This window comes from Oryza glaberrima, chromosome 8 (genome assembly GCF_000147395.1).
Source record: "Oryza glaberrima chromosome 8, OglaRS2, whole genome shotgun sequence".
Classification (NCBI taxonomy): domain Eukaryota; kingdom Viridiplantae; phylum Streptophyta; class Magnoliopsida; order Poales; family Poaceae; genus Oryza; species Oryza glaberrima.
In genome coordinates, this window is record NC_068333.1 from 6,895,593 (window position 1) to 6,914,969 (window position 19,377).

General features: G+C 38.6%; 1 protein-coding gene across 1 annotated transcript; it reads left to right on the top strand.

Annotated features, from left to right (window-relative positions):
• The first annotated feature begins 6,586 nt into the window (after positions 1-6,586).
• On the top strand, positions 6,587-16,485 carry LOC127781969 (villin-5). The gene is made up of 23 exons (XM_052309042.1): positions 6,587-6,741; positions 7,678-7,790; positions 8,347-8,446; positions 8,942-9,010; positions 9,087-9,329; positions 9,413-9,590; positions 9,679-9,811; positions 9,919-10,081; positions 11,248-11,398; positions 11,483-11,583; positions 11,850-12,005; positions 12,319-12,387; positions 12,470-12,538; positions 12,618-12,755; positions 12,854-12,982; positions 14,050-14,197; positions 14,313-14,323; positions 14,416-14,556; positions 14,645-14,770; positions 14,888-14,953; positions 15,211-15,508; positions 15,604-15,812; positions 15,906-16,485. Exons 2-23 carry the CDS (start codon positions 7,735-7,737, stop codon positions 16,017-16,019), a joined length of 2,868 nt encoding a protein of 955 aa, XP_052165002.1. The 5' UTR covers positions 6,587-6,741; positions 7,678-7,734; the 3' UTR covers positions 16,020-16,485.
• Positions 16,486-19,377: the final 2,892 nt, after the last annotated feature.

A 19,377-nucleotide genomic window follows, 5' to 3' on the forward strand; every position in this document is an offset into this window, starting at 1 on the left:
AGAAGAGGAAGGGAGAGAATAGGGGGAAGAGAGGAGGCTGAGGTGGCCACGCTGACATGTGGGGCTCACATGGGTCCCACGCTGAGTTAGTTGTCATGTCGGTCAAAACCAGAGTTAAAACCACCGAGGGATCTAGTTTGCACTGGTTTTGTAAGTTAGGGGATGCGTTGTATCCGGTTTTGTGGTTAGAGGACGATTTTGTAACTCGATGACAAGTTGAGGGACCTTCGGTGTACTTTTTTCTTTGGAAAAAGGATTTCTTTGGTTTATTGCCCGTACATGTCTATACAGATTTTGACGAATTTTGGTAAAATACTATATTCAACGAGATAGCTGATTGGAAGTAGTTTCCTTTCCTGTTTCTTTGTTTTTGCACCACAAAAATGTAATAGAGTAGCGCATGCTTTAGCAGCTTTGGGTTGTAAATGTCCTCGGAATACCGTTGAACCATGGGACAGTATGCCTCCGGGCATGGAGGACTTGGTGGCCAGCGATTTTGCTGAGTCCTTAAGTTAATGGAAAGTTATTTTCCTCTCAAAAAAAATTGAGACGTCCGGAGTTCAAAAAAAATAGAAATGTTTGCGTTTTAATTAGTGGGGTTTGTATTGACGGGTTATACTCGCCTACTGTATTTATAGAGTATGGCTGTCGTTGTAACCAAGGTATATGCGAGATTACGGTAAAAGGAGATAGGAGACAGAATTTTATATAGGTTCGGACCCCTTAACTGACAGGTAATAGCCTCGGTATCACATGAGTACAGTATTTAGGATGACCTAATCTAGTCTACCTTCAGTATCACATGAGTATAATATTTGGGATCACCTAATCTAGTTTTTTTTGTCGGTTTGACATCATGTAGCTCTCACACGTAGTCGACAGCTAGTGTAGTCTTCGTCTTCGAATATGAACTCATCGAGATTGCAGGTAGATCTAATCCCTCATGTCAGCCTTCATAGCTCTTATCTGTATTGGCTTGTATTTTGTTGGCATGTTCCCTCTCCTTCTAGGGGTCTTGTATTATATCGAACATCATCTTCCTCTCCAAGAAGAATTCGGAGAAATAGAATATGATACGGACTAAGGAGGCATTATCTTCCCGACTATAACTCTAACACCTCCTATTTTAGGAAGATAATTTCCTTCTCTATTCACCATATTTTCTTAATAAAAGGATACATTCACGTATACTATTGGCTATATGGTATTTCCATATACCGAAAGGCACAAACTCATGTATAACTCATGTATAGGAGGTATGCTTAGACTCGAATTGACAGTTAGCCAATTTTTTGGCAATAAATTCTTTTGAGTAAATTCTATAGATTCACATGTATATATTATATTATTATGGCTTGAGTTGTAAAAGAATCTTGTTAGTTTGGACATGTCACATATATAACTGCAGTTATTATGGTCTTAAGGTTTGAAAAAACCACACCATTAACTAGTTTTACTCGATATTGTAGCATAAGAAAAAATATTTTACTTACATGGCTATACTCCAATATTTTGGCGATGGATTGAACGAACTCAAATTTTGAATATAAGTATAGAATTCAAATGTACAATAGGTTAAGAAAATGTTTGACAAACTATATAACCATAATACTAATATATGTGGTTATACACTGCTACAGAAATGATTTTTTTGGACGAGACCCTCTTTAGATTGCAGACGGACCGTAACTAGTCGCATCTGCAAAAATCGTCCTATATTTTCGCCTCTTTTTCTTAAGAGGACCTTGCGGAAAAATCAATTTTCGCAAGCGGATCTCTTAAGGGTCCGCACGCAAAAATAAGCTTATTTTTGCAGGCGGACCTCTTAAGGGGCCACACACGAAAATATATTTTTGCAGACGGACCTCTTAAGTAATCGCCTAAAGTCCGAGTTACCTCCTCATTTCCCTCTTAACATTTCAAAATTTTTCATCCTTATCCACTCATCTCTCTTACCTCCTTTCCACTAAACTCTCTCGCCTCTTTTTCTTCTCTCCACTCCTCTGTCGCGAGCGGCGCTCCTCTCTCACTCTTCTCTCGCGGCCGGCGGTGGGCGGCGCGGCCGACGATGGATGGCGGCAGGCGGTGGGCGCGGCCGGCGGCAGGTGGAGGGCTCGGCCGGCGGTGACGGGCGGATCCGCCTCCACCGGGCCCATGACGACCAGATCCGCGGGCGGCGGCGGGAGGATCTAACGGTGGAGCTAGTTTTTTTTTTATTATTTTTTGGATTTTTATTTTTGCGTGCGGACGACATAAAGCACCAACATGAAAAAAGAGCGATTTTTGCATATCCTTTCGGGTAGACAGGCTAGAGTTCCACACGCAAAAACTATTTTTGGTATGTCTGGAAAAATGTTTTTTTTATTAATGATACGCAATATTCCAAACATTTAGTTTTGTACTACTTGAAACAAATATACTAGGTTTTGTGAAATTTATTTTTTGACCGATTAAATGGATCAAGGGTCAAGGGTGATATTAGCACTACCTTCTTATTAGGAAGGGCAAATTTGGGTAGAGAACTCAACAACCCCTCAAAATATCAAAAGGAAGGAGCCCTTGACAATCCAGGCTCCCGCGGGGTGTTAGACTCATGCGCAACTTCATCGCCCTTTAAGTAATCCAAAACATTAAAGTCACTTACATTACATTAGTCGGTTTACCTAAAAATTTAAGCCAGTGAAGAAGAAGGGTGACTATATTTCCCTAATTTGCTAGGTTGCATGCACCGATCAATTTATCAATAGACTTGCATGTTCTATACTACCTCTTCCGAACTTATACTGGCTTTGTTTTTTTTTCATAGCTTCCCGAACTGCTAAACGATATGCTTTTTATTAAAAAGATATATAGGAAAGTTACTTTAAAATTTATATTAATTTATTTTTCAATTTTTTAGCTAATATTTAATTTATTACTCCCTCCGTTTCACAATGTAAGTCATTCTAGCATTTTCCACATTCATATTGATATTAATGAATCTAGACATATATATCTATGTAGATTTATTAATATTAATATGAATGTGAGAAATGCTAGAATGACTTACATTGTGAAATGGAGGGAGTATATGCTAATCTATCACTCTGTTTTTCGTGCAATGAGGAAAGGTTCACAACCGCTACTATCAAACACACCCGTAAGCTAATAAAGAGCAGCAAAAGATCCTTATCTGTATTATCAGATCAAATATAAAATATCGCCATTCATGACCATCTTTTGACTTATTACATTTTCCAAGTAATGAAGAAAAAGCAAACTATCAACTTCATATCATACCAAAGCAATAACCAAATGTGGAGGTAGGACCCAAAACAGAACAAAGAATGGGGATCTGCCAAAGTGCCAACCCAGAAACCAATTTCCTATGTCCCCCTATATATGTCCCTACTGTCATCTGGTCCCATATGACTGGTAAAACAGGTGATCGATTAGCAAATGATGATCAATGCATCTTTGCATTTGCCCAACTTCCTTTCCAATGAAACTAAGTACCACAGGACCTCCAAAATCAATGGACTTGTGGAGTACATAGTGCTACTAATAAGTGTGGTACTTTCTCAGCTGCATGAGTAGCACATGATAAATTAACACTGGCCTAAGTACTATCATTTCCCTCATGGAGTATATATATCACATCTCTATGAGGTCAAACTATTAATGAGGACACACAGGACACTGCCCCAAATATCCTCCGAATATCAAATGCAAATGAAATCCCCAAATTAATTAAAAATGTACTCCAATTCTCCAAAGTCACCTGTCATAGTCTCATAGATAAAAAATCAATACATCTTAATAATCAACTCATCAGATTCCGTGAAGTTTTGACTCTTGATTCTTGAACCATGGCGTGTGCAAACATGAGAAAACCGATTTTGTATTTAAAACATTTTAATATATGACTGGATTTCTGATTTAAAACAGTTTTGAAAAATATCTAGATTGGAAAGATAGAATTAATAAGTCTTAGTTAACTCAGCAGATGCTGTGAAATATAATGTTGACTATAAGTTGTGGCGTGTGCACATATGTGCAATATATAAAAAGAAGAAAATGTCTAGTTTAATACTTATGTGATGAATATACTATTAAGTTTGCAATTTAGAGCAGTTTTGAAAAATATTCTGATAGAAAAGATAAGTGTGTTCTGTATTGTAGGTGTTGCTTAGTGGCACGCACGCTCCAGTCCATCATTTGCCACCCTTGCTGCCGTGTACCGTTCCAGCTTTGCTTTTCAGATACCCCCTTTATCTCTGCACAAAATTGAACCTAGATCCTCCAACTTCTCTGAGCAAGTTAGCCAATAACCACCGATTTGGTATTGTTCCAAAATTGCTTTCAGTGCCTTCGCTTTATAGATAATTTTGCTTTTGATCTCATGATTCTTTTTCTCCAATCATCAAGTCAATGATTTCTTAAATAAAAACAATGTGTATACAAATTAGACGAACAGTAAATGGTGAAAATATTTAAGATAAATAGACGTATAATCATAACTTGTAAAAATAGACTGTAATTTGCTATATAAGGTGAGGAGGCCCTACGGCTATCGAAGAGTTCAAGTGTTTTCAAGAAAAGATTGATAATAATTTCCAATATAATGCTATACTAGCCATGCCGGAAATGGACAAAAGGCTCATGCTTGGATCCAAAGTATGGCAACTGGTTATTGCTCTTTAATACAATATTAATTATATCCCAAAATAAGAACATTCCTAACATCGAAGGGAGCATACAATGGTGAACAGAAAATATGAAATTATCACTCGTAATAGAAAAATAGTATTGATGGATGAATAGGTAGGAGATAGAACTTTCTCGATACACAAGTTGATAGGCATGATGTAGAATTAACTTACTCATGTGTGCTACTCTCCAAGTTATCCAAATTTCACTTGTTAAACTCATTCTCTTGAGTATGTCATCATTCATGTACTATGTGTCTAATTACTGGTTATAAATAAATGCATGAGGTTTTATAGAAACTTATTCTGGGACGAAGTTTGAATTAAATCATTTATAGAATAAAATAAAAAACATAAAAACATTTAAACAAAATAGATCATTTTAAAAAAATATAAATCAATTTATTTTGGGATGGGATGGAGGGAATATTTTTATAGAAGAAATTAGGAGAAAATAAATCATTTGATCAATTTGTTTGCTTTTAAAAATTGATAGCACCAAATAAATTGTCTTAATTAAATATCAAAATGCTTTAATTTGGTAAGAAAATTTTGGCAATGATCGAAGCCCCCATTATAGAGCCCTAAAAATCAATTACGGGATATCCATATTTCCTAGGAAGTAACTACTTAAAAAATACCTCCAACTCCAACGGAGCATTCATTTCTAGGATGTCTCCATTTTCAAGCCCCCAATTTTCTTCTCTTCTATATCAACGTACACTTTATGTTACTATTATTAGTTAACATAGAATAATTGAACATAAATATTTCTAATGCATATAATCTGATCATATACAAATTCACAATTTCAAAGACCACAACTCAAATTTAAATTTAAATTTTTTAAATATGGAATGACAAAATATGAGTAGCAAATGTTTAAGACACCACATAGTTCATAGTTATTTGAAGTCTATCCAAGCAACAACATGGCGTCAGTAGAGGATGTCATAGGGGACAAATAAAAGAGTTGCGGCGGACTAGGACGGAGGAGCTCAAAGGCTAATGTGGAACCTGGCTGCAACATAACATCTAGGGAGCTTGAAGATAAGGACAACGAAGATTGGGGATGACAATGAACCATCGATCTATTCTTCTAGCATGCATCGACGAAAGAGGGGTGAAGGGGCAATAGTGAGGACGTTGGACGGTGGGGCGGCAGCATAGCGGAGGTACTATGCATGGTAGGGAGGAGAGGGAACAAATAGGTGAGGAAAAATGTCTTTCTGTGCTAATGAATAGTGTATAGGGACTGTGGCATAGAGCCTCAAGAATAGGGGCTATAGTCAAGGGTGATTTTGATGTCTTTCTATCTTAGGGGATATAATAGAGGCCCTACTAAATATTATTTACGGTCCATATAGCATCAACTTCATAAACTATAGACTTAGCTAGAATATGAGGTACAACACTGCAAATTCGATAAACATAAAAAATAGACTAAAAGTCTAACATAAATACTTTCTCTATAAAAACCTGGAATTAGATGTGACGTACCTCAATACCATAATGAATAACTCTGTCTCTAAAAGCAAACCTAAAATTGGATGTGATGTATCATAATACAATGAATATTAGCATACTTCACCTCCAATTCTAATTTATTTTTTTACGAAGGAATACTCTATTCGTAAAAAAATATACATATAATTAGGCGATCTCACATAATTAGGTTTTGGTTTATTTATTATTATTTTTTAAAACCGAAAGTCCGAAAGCATAAAAAACCCACCGACCTCTTGCCACACAAGTTACAAGGTACAGCTACATCTAACATCCAGATCCTCAAAAACTCGTGGATTCACCGAAACAAAAATAGGGACAATCCGAGGGACCAAAGCATAAAACGCGCAAAACAAAAGGTGCGCTCTCTCTCGCTTCTGTTCTGTCTGCCCGCTTTGCCTCCTTTTCCCTTTCCTTTCTCTCTCGAGCCTTCCTCTTCCTCTTCCTCCTCTACTCCACCTCCCCTCTCGCCGCTCCAGATCGATTCCCCCCCCCCCCCTCGCCCGCGCGAATTCCCAAGCTCCGATCTCCGCCGCCTCCCTCCCAGGTCGGTGCTCTCGATCTTCCGCCGCTTGCTTTTTTTTTTTTGTTTTTTTTGGAGATAGTTTGCTTGAGCTTTGGTGGACTAATGGTGGACTCGCCGCTTATCGCGGCGGCATGCGCGTGGAGGTATCCGGAGGTGAGCGGAGGGGGGGAGGCGGCCGTGGTTAGGGTAGGAGGAGACGGGGTTCAGGAGGGGGTGGGGGGTGGGGTGGAGTTGCGGCGGGGAGCTTCGCATTTGCTGGTTATTTGGGAGGTATGGAGCCGGGTTGGGTGGGGGCGAATCGCGTGAGGTTTTAAGCTTGGTTGCTATGAGGGGAGGAATGGTTTGGGGGGTGGTGATGCTTCAGTGAGCTGTGTTCTGTCCAGCCTCACGCGGCGGGCGGCGCCTAGTGGTTGGGAGACTGGGAGTGCTCATTTGATTGATTGATCCAGATTCGTGCCTCTCGGTGCCTGCTTAACCATTTGGAATTGGATCATTGTTCAATTGTGTAGACATAACCCTTAGGAAGCGCAAACTTCGTAGCTTGCTGCGTTGCTTTGACAGTTCTAGTCATTGTTTGGGGAACTTAGGGTCATGTCCCATGGTCATGTTGGTTGTGAAATGCAAATGTGCTAGTCAGACTTCTACAATACATTGGAGTGTGTATTTCGATGCGGAAATGGCGTACTGCATATTTTTCACATTCTATATGGGGCATGTAGTCACCATTAGTGATATGATAGTATGCCTGTTTTGGTTCATCCTTACTTTAATGTTAGCAGACATTGTATCATCAAAGCTGACTTTCTTTATATAACCAGAATACCTAATACTTGGCATGTCTTCGGTCGTGTTTCTTAACGACTGAACTATCTAGTTTAATTTTCGTAAAAAAGGAAAACCAAGTGCATTTTCGTTTGCTAATTAATTACTGCCCACCTTTTCTACCCCTGTTTACAGCATACTATTAGCTCTCCTGTGAAAGAGAAGAATTGAGAGGTTTCTTTAACATCAAGGATGTCGGTTTCTATGAAGGATTTGGATCCAGCTTTTCGTGGTGCTGGGCAAAAGGAGTATCCTTTTTTTTAATTTCACCTTAGTGTACTTTCCTCTATTGCTTTCATTATCTTCACCTTGATTGAAGTCACTTAATTTGCAAGATAACATTACTTAAGTCAACCAGGAAAACTTCTTTGTGCATGTTGAAACTCTGAATTTGTGGTTTAGTTGTTTTTTGTCCATAAGTTGAGTGAACACTATCTACCATGTTGAATTAATTGGTCCTAAGAAGATAATTTAATTGTACGCTTCTGCTAAAACAAGTAAAATGCATTTGTTTGCTAGATGATCATGAATTTGCAATGCTACTGTGCACACATATGAAGTATCCTGACAGATGCAAGCTTCTTGACAATATGCTAGACATTAGCATTAGCAGAGTAGAAGTTAATGAGATAACAATGATCACAGGGTCTGTAGTGATTTAGCAGAAGCCTTTTTTTCTTTAAATATTCATTAAACTCTTGATCTTTTTTGAGTATTTACAATTGACAATCTGTTCAGTTCACTATTTTATTGGTCCTAGTCCAATCAATGTACAAAGCCACGATTATCCTTAATACACTACAGAGGCTTGGAAATATGGCGCATTGAGAACTTCAAGCCAGTTCCTATTCCTGCGTCTTCATATGGAAAATTTTTCATGGGTGATTCTTACATCATCTTGAAGGTATCCAAGTACATATTATATGGTGTCATAACTCATAATCCATATATCATCCTCTCTTTTGTCCTCTTATTCATATCATTAGTCTTTTGCCTAAAATAGTCTATCCATGTTCAGTTATAGAGTATAAATTTATGCTTATTCTATAGCTTGCTCAACCATATAAATGTTCGCCTGTTTTACATGGCAAAATTGTTTAGCATTTTCATGGTATCTAGCAAGCCTCATAAAAAGCTCCCAAGTGTTTGCCCCCATGTTACTGCAATATGACAGTTTCATTCATATGTACTGTTCTCTCATGGTTTTAGGAAACTGAAATAGTTTCTTAAATTTTCTCTGACACCACAGCTCTAAATCTCTTATTACCATATTGTGACATAAACTATCTTCTGAAATTTACTGTTTTGCATCTAATTCTCATGGAAAAAGGGAAATGCTTTGCTGCATAATTCTCAATCAATGTAATAATGTTTCATCGTGCTCTTTTTTTCTTCCTAGACAACTGCCTTGAAAAATGGTTCTCTTCGACATGACATTCATTACTGGATTGGCAAAGATACTAGTCAGGTAAAATTCTCATAATTAGATGATGCAGACTTTCAGTTCTTCAAAAGTTTGTTGAAACCAATTCTATGCATGGTAGGATGAATCTGGAACTGCAGCAATTTTAACAGTTGAGCTTGATGCTGCACTTGGTGGACGCGCTGTTCAATACCGAGAGATACAAGGCAATGAAACAGATAAGTTCCTCTCATATTTTAGACCATGCATCATGCCACAGCCAGGAGGAGTGGCATCTGGGTTCAAGCATGTTGAGGTCAATGAGCAGGAGCACGAAACCCGTCTGTATGTCTGTACAGGGAATCGTGTTGTTCATGTCAAAGAGGCAAGCTATCTAGATAACTGTTTTCTTCTTCAGAAAGGGGCTTTCTATTCATGTCTTGATCAGACTTTCTATTCAATTACTAGGTTCCTTTTGCTCGATCGTCCCTGAATCATGATGACATATTTATTCTGGACACGAAGTCCAAAATTTTCCAGTTCAATGGCTCCAATTCGTCTATTCAAGAGCGAGCAAAGGCTCTTGAAGTCGTGCAGTACATCAAAGATACATTTCACGAGGGCAAGTGTGAAGTTGCAGCTGTTGGTAAGTTATTCTATTTCAGGTCCTTGTGTGTTCATAGTACTGGAACAATGATATTTTCCGCATATGTTTGATTGTACTTTTTTCATAGAGGATGGCAGGTTGATGGCTGATGCTGAAGCTGGTGAATTTTGGGGTTTTTTTGGTGGCTTTGCCCCTCTACCAAGGAGAGCCCCTGTAGAAGATAATGAGAAATATGAAGAAACTGTTTTCAAATTGCTCTGGTAATTAATTGGAAATGTTCTATTTATATACAAACCCTGTGTTCATTTGTTGAAGACAACAATTTTCACTTGAGGTCAGTCAATATTTATGAAATGCATTTTTTCAGTTTTAACCAAGGAAAGTTGGAGCCTATCAATTATGAATCCTTATTGCACGAGTTGCTCAAGACAAATAAGTGTTACTTGTTAGATTGTGGTGTCGAATTATTTGTTTGGATGGGCAGAACCACATCTTTGCAGGAGAGGAAGAGTGCCAGTGAAGCTGCTGAGGTAACATGTTCTTCTTTCAAGAAATACTTATGTAATGTCATCACATTCTTGTGAAACAGAAATATCTTTATCTTTACCTATTATAAAAGTTTAAGATGTTTTTGCCAACTTTTTTGGTACGTCGTCCCTGGAGGCGCCAGTCCGATTCTCTCCCCGTACGCGAAACGGACAACTCTAGGTGGTTTGCTATATGGCCTGATTCCGAGGTCGATATGATGCGATTTTGCTCTAATTCTTGGAAAAAGGGAAAGAGAAAGAGATAAGGATCAAAACCCCTCAATCAATTTTGGATTATCTCCGTGGATGCGAACGGATTTCATGGAGGGGGCGGTTTCCGGCGGTGTTGGGAAGCTGCGGAGTCGGACGGAGGTAGGGGATGACCCTGTAGCACTGGGACCCACGCGACAGTGAGAGGAGGAGAAGGGATGCTGATTAGACTTTGTGGTTGCTTGATGGGCTGGATGCGCGCTTGCAGGCCGAGGTGGAAGGGAGGAGAAGTGAGGTTAATGGGCCGACTCGGCTACGGGCTAAAGAAAGAACGGGCTCAAAATGGCCCAGGGAGAAAGGAGGGTTTTCATTTAGATTTCCATTTAAATAAATGCTAAAATGATGTTTGTATTATTAAAATTAGCAATGGTGCTCTGAAAATATCGGAAAAATTTCACATAGTGTAATTAATCATGGAGAATTTAATAAAAAATAAATCCAGCCATAGTTTATTTGGAAAATTTTATTTTTCCACATTTACCTTGATTTTTACGAGCCTTTCTTTTCTTCAACATCGTATACATGTATAGTTGTGATTTTATATTTTAATTAATTACATAATGTAAATTTTTCTTAACCTTTTCTTAAATTTCTCATGTTTTCTTCCGTTGCAACGCACGGGCATTTTTTCCAGTAATCACATAAGCTTGAAAGCTTGGAGGAATGAAACCAGAATTTTCCAACATGCTTGCATTTTCATTGTGGCATTGATGAAATGATGAGCCAATAATTCTGCTGAATTTTAGAAATTTGGTTACTTAGTCCAGATCACCCAGAAAAGAACATAAACTTTTTCTGGAGAAATATATCACATAATTTTATACATCTAATATATCTCAAATTAATTCTGGATCTTGAACTATTTTGCCGTCATACTTAATGTTTGTTTGTGTATGCAGAAATTGCTCTCTGATGATAACCGAACAAAAACACATGTAATCAAAGTAATTGAGGGGTTTGAGACAGTTATGTTCAAGTCAAAATTTAAAGAGTGGCCACAGACACCTGACTTGAAATTGTCATCTGAGGATGGAAGAGGAAAAGTTGCAGGTTATTATATGCAATCTTGTCAATTCACTGTTTCTTTTCCATTGATAAAATGTTCTGACCTTTTTTCTATTAATTTTCTCGAAGCTCTTCTGAAACGCCAGGGCTTAAATGTTAAGGGCCTGATGAAAGCTGCTCCTGCAAAAGAAGAACCCCAAGCTTACATTGATTGCACTGGCAGTTTGCAGGTGTGTTTCTGCACTATCTGACTTGTCAATTCTCAACAATAGTGCTTTTAACATCATCTCATTTGCCTGAAAAATTTTCAGATCTTTAGTATCACTTGAATATTTTGGCCTTTTATATTATCTTATGTTTATTGTCTCCTAAATTTTTTAATTTTTACAAGAATGTTTTCCTGTCAAGATTTTATTTCTGCTCTATATGTTCAATTTCTGGGTCTCTGAGAGCTAAAATGTCCACACATTTTTCTTTTTTCTATATCTGTTATCAGGTCTGGCGCATAAATGATAAGGACAAGATACTTCTGCCATCTGCTGACCAATCAAAATTTTACACTGGCGATTGCTACATATTTCAATATATGTACCCTGGAGATGACAAGGAGGAGTGTCTTATTGGAAGTTGGTTTGGGAAGAAGAGCATTGAAGTAAAATTTATCTTTGATTTCATGTTCATAGTTATAAGATTGTATTTAGAGTTTCCACCTTATAGCTCACAATTAGTTTTTAATTAAGTTATCAATGAAGTCCGGACTTTAGGACAATGAAGAAAGAACTTAGAAGGTTCTATGGACAGCATATGCTTCTGTTTTCCATCCTTTTGATTTATGAACTGGACACAATGATCTATCTGTTTCTGTTAAGAAGTGGCATTTTGGATAACAGCATGCGGTTGTTACATGTTCTGTTAGTGCATACTAGAAAATGTAGGTGTTAAAAAATATTTCAATTTGGATTCAGGAGGATAGGGTAACTGCTATTTCACTTGCAAGCAAGATGGTTGAGTCTGCGAAATTTCAGGCTGTCCAGGTAACCTACTAGTTTCTCCATATTTCATTAGTGAACCAGACATGACTTCCTTGTGTATCTAATTGTTCTTGGTTACATGCAGACACGACTATATGAGGGAAAAGAACCAATTCAATTCTTCGTCATATTTCAAAGCTTCCAAGTGTTTAAGGTTCCTTTCTATAAAATACTGTTAGCTCAGGTTGAACACAACATCCAATTCTTAGTTTCTTTCCCTTTTTTCATTATAGGGTGGTCTAAGCTCTGGATACAAGAAATTTATTGCTGAAAATGGTATTGATGATGACACTTATTTGGAAGATGGACTTGCGCTCTTCCGAATTCAAGGTTCAGGACCAGAAAACATGCAGGCAATTCAAGTTGATGCTGTAAGTTCTCACATTTTCATTCCTAAAGATATGTTTGAACTCCTTTTGGAATTAGATTATATTGCTTCCAAGGTAACTTGATCATGCTCTTTCATTAGGCGGCATCGTCTATGAATTCATCCTATTCGTACATCCTACATGATGGAAATACTGTATTCACTTGGACTGGAAACCTTACTACGTCATTAGATCAAGAGGTAGTTGAGAGGCAGCTAGACATAATTAAGGTATGGAACAATCCTCCTTGATAAGGCATACACACTTTTGAAGTTGTACTTGATCAATTCCTATTGTTATTTTGGAAAACAAATATTGCATTAACATCTTGAGTAATTACTCCCTGCAAAGGTTTACCACAGTACACTATGAAGATGTCAGGGGAAATGATAAAACAAAGGAACCTGTTAGATCATCCATCTACTAGGCATATTATTTGCATCTTCTTTTTCATTATTTGTTTTCTATTAAAAAGGAAGAGAAAGGACTAACACACAGGACGTGGCAGATGACATGGTAAAAAAGGATGATGTGGCAAGCCACCACACTCAAAATCACTTGCAAAACAATCATAGGGATATTATTTGCATGGTTTTGATAGTTGAGGGATGGATTCCGTTTGGTATTGCATTGAGGAATGAAAATTAAACCAATGAAGAATTGAGGAACCGAGTATAGACTTTCTTATATATCAGACCAAGTGCAACTTCTTTTAGAGGAAAGGCTTTTACACCCGGTTTAATGAAACTTCCCATGAGGCATGAGGCGCACACACCCGGCTTAAAAACTAAAACTAGATAGATCAGACTTAGCACAGCCCAGCTCAAAAGAACAAAACAAAGACAGGAAATGCAGCATCCTGGAAACTAGACAGATCAGACTGACACGCGCAACACCTAGAGCACCTACAAGGGACACCAGCTAGACAAAGACTGAGAGCATAGCCAGACCACAGCTCATATCCCAAGCACAAGTGACTTGACGGACATCTTCTCCTAGCTCTCTCTTTGTTTGCATTAACCTGGGTCTTCTGTTGTGCATAACCTGGAACTTTGTTTTGCATAACTAACTGAAACTTGGGATGATTTGGCTCCACTTAGCCCAATCCCAGAATGACAGAATTGAGAATTTCTAGTGCAGGCTGGTTCCCAGCAGTTTTCTATTCCCTTACTAGGAATACTTGCAAGTCTTATTATTTGAAATTTGTTGTCTACCGCATACTTGTGTTCCTTCTTGCTTATGATATCTATCAAGCAGTGACAATAGAATTGTTCGTGCTTTGCTTTCTTCATCACAGCCAAATTCGCAGTCCAGATCGCAGAAAGAAGGGTCAGAAACAGATCAATTTTGGAGCTTACTTGGAGGCAAATCTGAGTATCCAAGTCAAAAGATAGGAAGGGCAAATGAAAGTGATCCCCATCTTTTCTCATGTATCCTACCCAAAGGTAACCATGAATTGACCATTCTATTATAATTTATTCAGTTCACATTGCTCTTCGAGTTTTCTGATATATATCTGCTCTTCTATTCTGCCAACAACACCTATTGGGGTCCATGAAGGCAATTTAAAGGTAATAAAGTAAAATTGTGACATATACAGGTCTGCACATATTCTCTGTTTTTGCATTTAACACTGACTGAGCTGTGAAATCTATTTGAGCAGATCAAAGAAATATACCACTTCACTCAAGATGATCTGATGACAGAAGATGTATTCATTCTGGACTGTCACTCAGATATATTTGTTTGGGTTGGCCAGCAGGTAGATGTCAAAGTGCGATTACAAGCTCTGGACATTGGTGAGGTAATGATTTGTTTTTCCATGCTGAAGCACTTTAGGTGGCATCTCCTTTTCTTTTGGTCACTGACTATTATTTTTAATACTGCATCAGAAATTCGTTAAGCTTGATTTCCTGATGGAAAATCTATCCAGCGACACACCAATTTTTGTTATCATGGAAGGAAGTGAGCCTACATTTTTCACAAGGTTCTTCACTTGGGACTCAGCAAAGTCACTTGTAAGTAGAATATTCATAAGATGAACAACTGTAGTTTGTGTTCCTTTTGGCAGAAGCACCATAATGCTCCTTGTTTTCATCTTCAATGTGTTGTACTCACTCTTGTTTCTCTTGTAGATGCATGGCAATTCATACCAGAGGAAGCTTTCCATTGTAAAGGGTGGAGGTTCTCCTGCTTTGGATGTAAGATATGTACAAACTTTAGTTGTCTTATGATAGTCTGCCATGTCGAAATAACCATATATGGTATTCTTTGTTGCAAACTCGTTTTCTGCTAGACAACAGTGTTCTGTTTATCTTTTGTGTGTACAATCATGGAACCACCTATTTATAACATTTCTAGTTGTAAGTCTGTGGTCTGTAAGTGTTTTTCTGTAGTTAGCAGACCTATCTGTGGATGTGGAACCTTTGCATTTACAATCTTTCTAACTTGTTACCAGAAACCAAAGCGACGAACACCAACATATTCAGGGAGAAGCACTGTACAAGACAAATCTCAGCGCTCGAGGAGTATGTCTTTCAGCCCTGAACGTGTCCGTGTTAGGGGAAGATCTCCGGCATTCACTGCATTGGCTGCTAACTTTGAAAGTGCAAACAGCAGAAATCTTTCCACCCCTCCACCCGTAGTTAAAAAACTTTACCCAAAATCTGCCACACCTGACTCATCAAGTGCACCGTCTAAGTCATCTGCAACTGCTTCTCTCACTGGTTCTTTTGATCGCCCTAAATCAGTAAAAGGTATGTGATACACTTGTCTTGGAACATAAAATTGCCTTTAAACAGAGGAAGGGTTAATGATTTCTTGTTGTTTGTAAAATTCTGTACAAATTAAGATGGATCTGAGTTGGAGAAGCCAAAGCAAGAGGAAGATGCAAAAGAAGGCATTAACACCATGACCAGTAGAGTTGAATCTCTCACTATTAATGAAGATGTAAAAGAAAATGAACCAGAAGATGACGAGGGGCTCCCAGTATACCCATATGATCGCCTGATAACTACAGCTGCTGATCCTGTCACTGAAATTGACGTTACCAGGCGAGAGGTGAATATATGATCTTTTCGATACTTAGCTACTTCGTATTACTTATCCTCAGACCAGGTAATGACCACATACCCCATTTTGAACTAAATGCAGACCTACTTATCTTCGGCTGAATTCAAAGACAAGTTTGGAATGACAAAGGAAGCATTCAGCAAGCTTCCAAAGTGGAAGCAAAATAGAATGAAGATCGCTCTCCAACTTTTTTAGCTTGAATCATGCTTAAAATTTCCTCATTCAACCTCCAGCTAAAGCACTGTTTGATCGTACAAGTCAACTTGTATATGCCTGAATAGCCCTTGGCAGCCATGGTCGTTGTGCAATGTGTCTATTTTCACATTGTGTGGGATGAGTCCTCCATTTTTCCTTAGTCTGAGTTTGCCTTTGCTAGTTTCGGCTTATTCTTTCGATTCATAGGTGTGCCCTCTTACCATCTCCCATTTTACCAAGCGTTCAGTACTGGTTCGAGGGTCACACAGGTTTGGTTTTGAGGCTTGCAGTTTTGTATTAATCTACCCTGGTGTGTCCTTTTTTATTTTTTTTTCTAATGGGCATGAGGGAACGAGAAGTATGTACAGCAGAGTGCCAACACTGTAAAATCTCAGTAACATGTGATTATTTTGTTTTCGTGTGTAAACATCTGGTCATTTATCTGAGAATTGTTACATTCTTGCAAATACTTGCTCATGAAAATGGCTTGTGTTATTCTGAATGTGAGTTGAGCTTGAGCCTGATGGCCTCTTACCTGCTCGTGTTTATTAAGTTCATATTTTGATGTGATATGGTCAGCCTAACTTTTGTCATATTCTAATGCAAGCGTGTGCCCCAGTTTTGAGTTTTTACTGACCACGGAAGTACAATATCTCACTCGGAGTCAGAGCAAGATTATGTTTGCATACAAGTGTTTTTGTGATGAGATGAACTTACCAAAAGTAACTCTAAACCTTAATCTACTTGGGTGATGAATTTTTGGAGGGATATAAAATAGAAGCATTATAAAAGCTCAAATGTTTGCAAGTGGATGATTGGCGGATGTCCAGTAAAAACTCACAATGTTTGCAAGGAGCACAGAGGCTCCTTCGAGTTTGACCTAACACGACAACGGATGTTGACACCAGTGAGGCAGTGACCTTTCACAGTCACCAGGACTCTGGTAGCATAATCTGGTATTATCCTTTTTCGATGATGATATGGTTCAAATTCTGGTATCCATATTTCGCTTTTTGGAGTGCTTAAACTTTTTTATAAAATATTTGTGGCGGTTTTCTGAACGGTGTTTCAAAGTGGTCCTAAGGTTGTATTCTTCCCTCTCTTTTCCTAACTCACCTCCCTCATTTTTCTTGATATACTTTTCAAAGTACTGAACGGTGTGTTTTTATAAAAGTTTTTTTTATAGAAAAGTTGCTTTAAAATATCATATTAATTTTTTAAAGTTTATTTTAGTTAACACTCAATTAATCATGCGCTAATGCATGCTTTATTTTATGTGCAGGAGAGAAGGGTTCCCAATCCCTACTCCTAAACACAGCCTAAATAGCATCTTGAGACAGAGAGGGCAAGACTAATCTCTTTTTTTTTTAAACCTTGGAGCCAGCCAGTGAAAGTTTTTACTCTTGTGTTTGATATTTCCTCATTAAGTATCCCTGAGAGAGGCAAATCATTAGCTGTCACTAGTGGAGATTTCTACATCACAAAGTGGTGATCAGAGGTTGCAACAGTGACAATGACTGATGTTTCCCTATCATCTTTCTCCTCTGAGAATTGAAGGGCAGATGTGAAGGGGAAAAGAAAGAATGTCATTTCTCTTCTTTCAAATGCTTAGTTATGTCTTCCCATTTTTTTCCTTTTTTTTTTGAGAGAACATGTACTACCTCATTGCTCATCCATTTCATCACTAACCCAAATGGACAAATAAAGCTTGCTTTTGGTGTACCAACTGCCAAAAAAGATACATACTTTTAATATATAGAGTTATAAGAGTTACTAGTAGATTTGTGATGGCAGTAACTAATGGTTCGTTCTCCATTTCTACATCCCTAAAAATTCCTTGACGAAAATCATACCACATCCCAAAATTATATTCTTTTTATCTAAGCGACCTAGCTTCTTGCCCTAATTAATTTGGCTGTGGTTAATATCAAGTTTGGGAGGAGGTGTGGCAGTTAAGCTTGTGCAACATTCCAATCATAGAGCACTGCTATATACTCCAGGTAATTACAATTGTTTTTTTTACTTATAGTTTACTTCCTCCATCCAAAAAAAACTCAACCTAAAATGGAATGTGACATATCCTAGTACTACGAATAAGTCTGTCCACATTCGTACTACTAGGATATGTCACATCTCTCCAAAACCCCTTATATTATGAGATGGATGGAGTATATAGGATTTGAATGGTTTCTCCAATATTGACATTGACCTATATTTGATTAATCATATACTCCATCTGTTCCTAACTAGTTAAATAATTTCACTCATTAAAATTTGATAATTTAAAAATATTGTCGATCAAACTTAAAACAGCACTAGTCAATAGTGAAATACTCCCTCCTTTCGTATACGATGAGGGAGGAAGTAGGAACGTACAAAGTATTTTTAAATTTACTCCTACAAAATCAATAAAAGTATAAATAATACACAAAGCATAACTATAACAAATATTATTCTCTTAGCAAATATTAGCACTTTATGTATATTACCAGCACATTTGGGTAAGAATATAGTGCTCTTTAAAGAGGATCCAGCTTCTCTGCCTCTCGGTGCTAAAGGCAGAGGAGCACAGTAATTTGTGTCTTGTGCTACAGTACAAAACAGTGATTTGCAGTTATTGGCTGTAGCGGCAGGGGTAAACAACGAACCATACTATGTAAAAGCAGGGGCGGAGCCCAATAGGACCAGGGGGGTGCCCAGGAACCCGGCCCAAAATTCGAAATAGCTTGTAACCCCTATATCTCTACCACATGGGCACCCCTTTAGCCCAAACCAAGGAACCCCCCTCCATTGTCTAGCCCAAAACTTCCACTCGACAAGGCCCAGTCGGCCAGCCCATAGATTTTTTATGGAATAAGTTCACCAGGGGTCCCTCAACTTAACAGCGAGATTTTCTGTGGTCCCTTAACCACAAAATCAGATATGTGTACCCCTAAACTCCCTCAAACCGTTCACCGGAGGTCCCTCGGTAGTATTTTTGCCCGGTTTTGCTAACGTGGCATCTTAGTCAGCAAAAAAAAATTAAAAAGTACATGGGGCCCACATGTCAGCTGCACATTTTCTTTTCTCGTCTTCTTCAGTGAGGCTGCCGGGCAGATGAGGGCGTGGCAACAGGTGGCGGTGCGGGCACGGCGCGTGGGGAAGAAGCGAGAGAGGGGAGAGGAGGCGGGCGCGGCGGTGGGCGGCGTGGAGCGAGCGCGCCAGCGGTGGCGGGAGAGGGGGAGAGAGGCGGCTGGGACGGCGGGAGCGGCGGGCAGGGCAGCGGGCGAGAGTGGCAGCGGAGCGGCGGCGCTCGTCATGCTCCAGCTCTTCACCGCTGGTGTCGTCGTCGTGTTGGTTGACCTCCACGAGCGAGGTA

Coding starts and splice junctions, on each gene's coding strand:
- LOC127781969 (XM_052309042.1), top strand. CDS start 7,735: ATGTCGGTTTCTATGAAGGATTTGGATCCAGCTTTTCGTGGTGCTGGG. Junction 11,584..11,849: donor ATTGCACTGGCAGTTTGCAG/GTGTGTTTCTGC, acceptor ATCTGTTATCAG/GTCTGGCGCATAAATGATAA. Junction 12,006..12,318: donor TTGGGAAGAAGAGCATTGAA/GTAAAATTTATC, acceptor ATTTGGATTCAG/GAGGATAGGGTAACTGCTAT.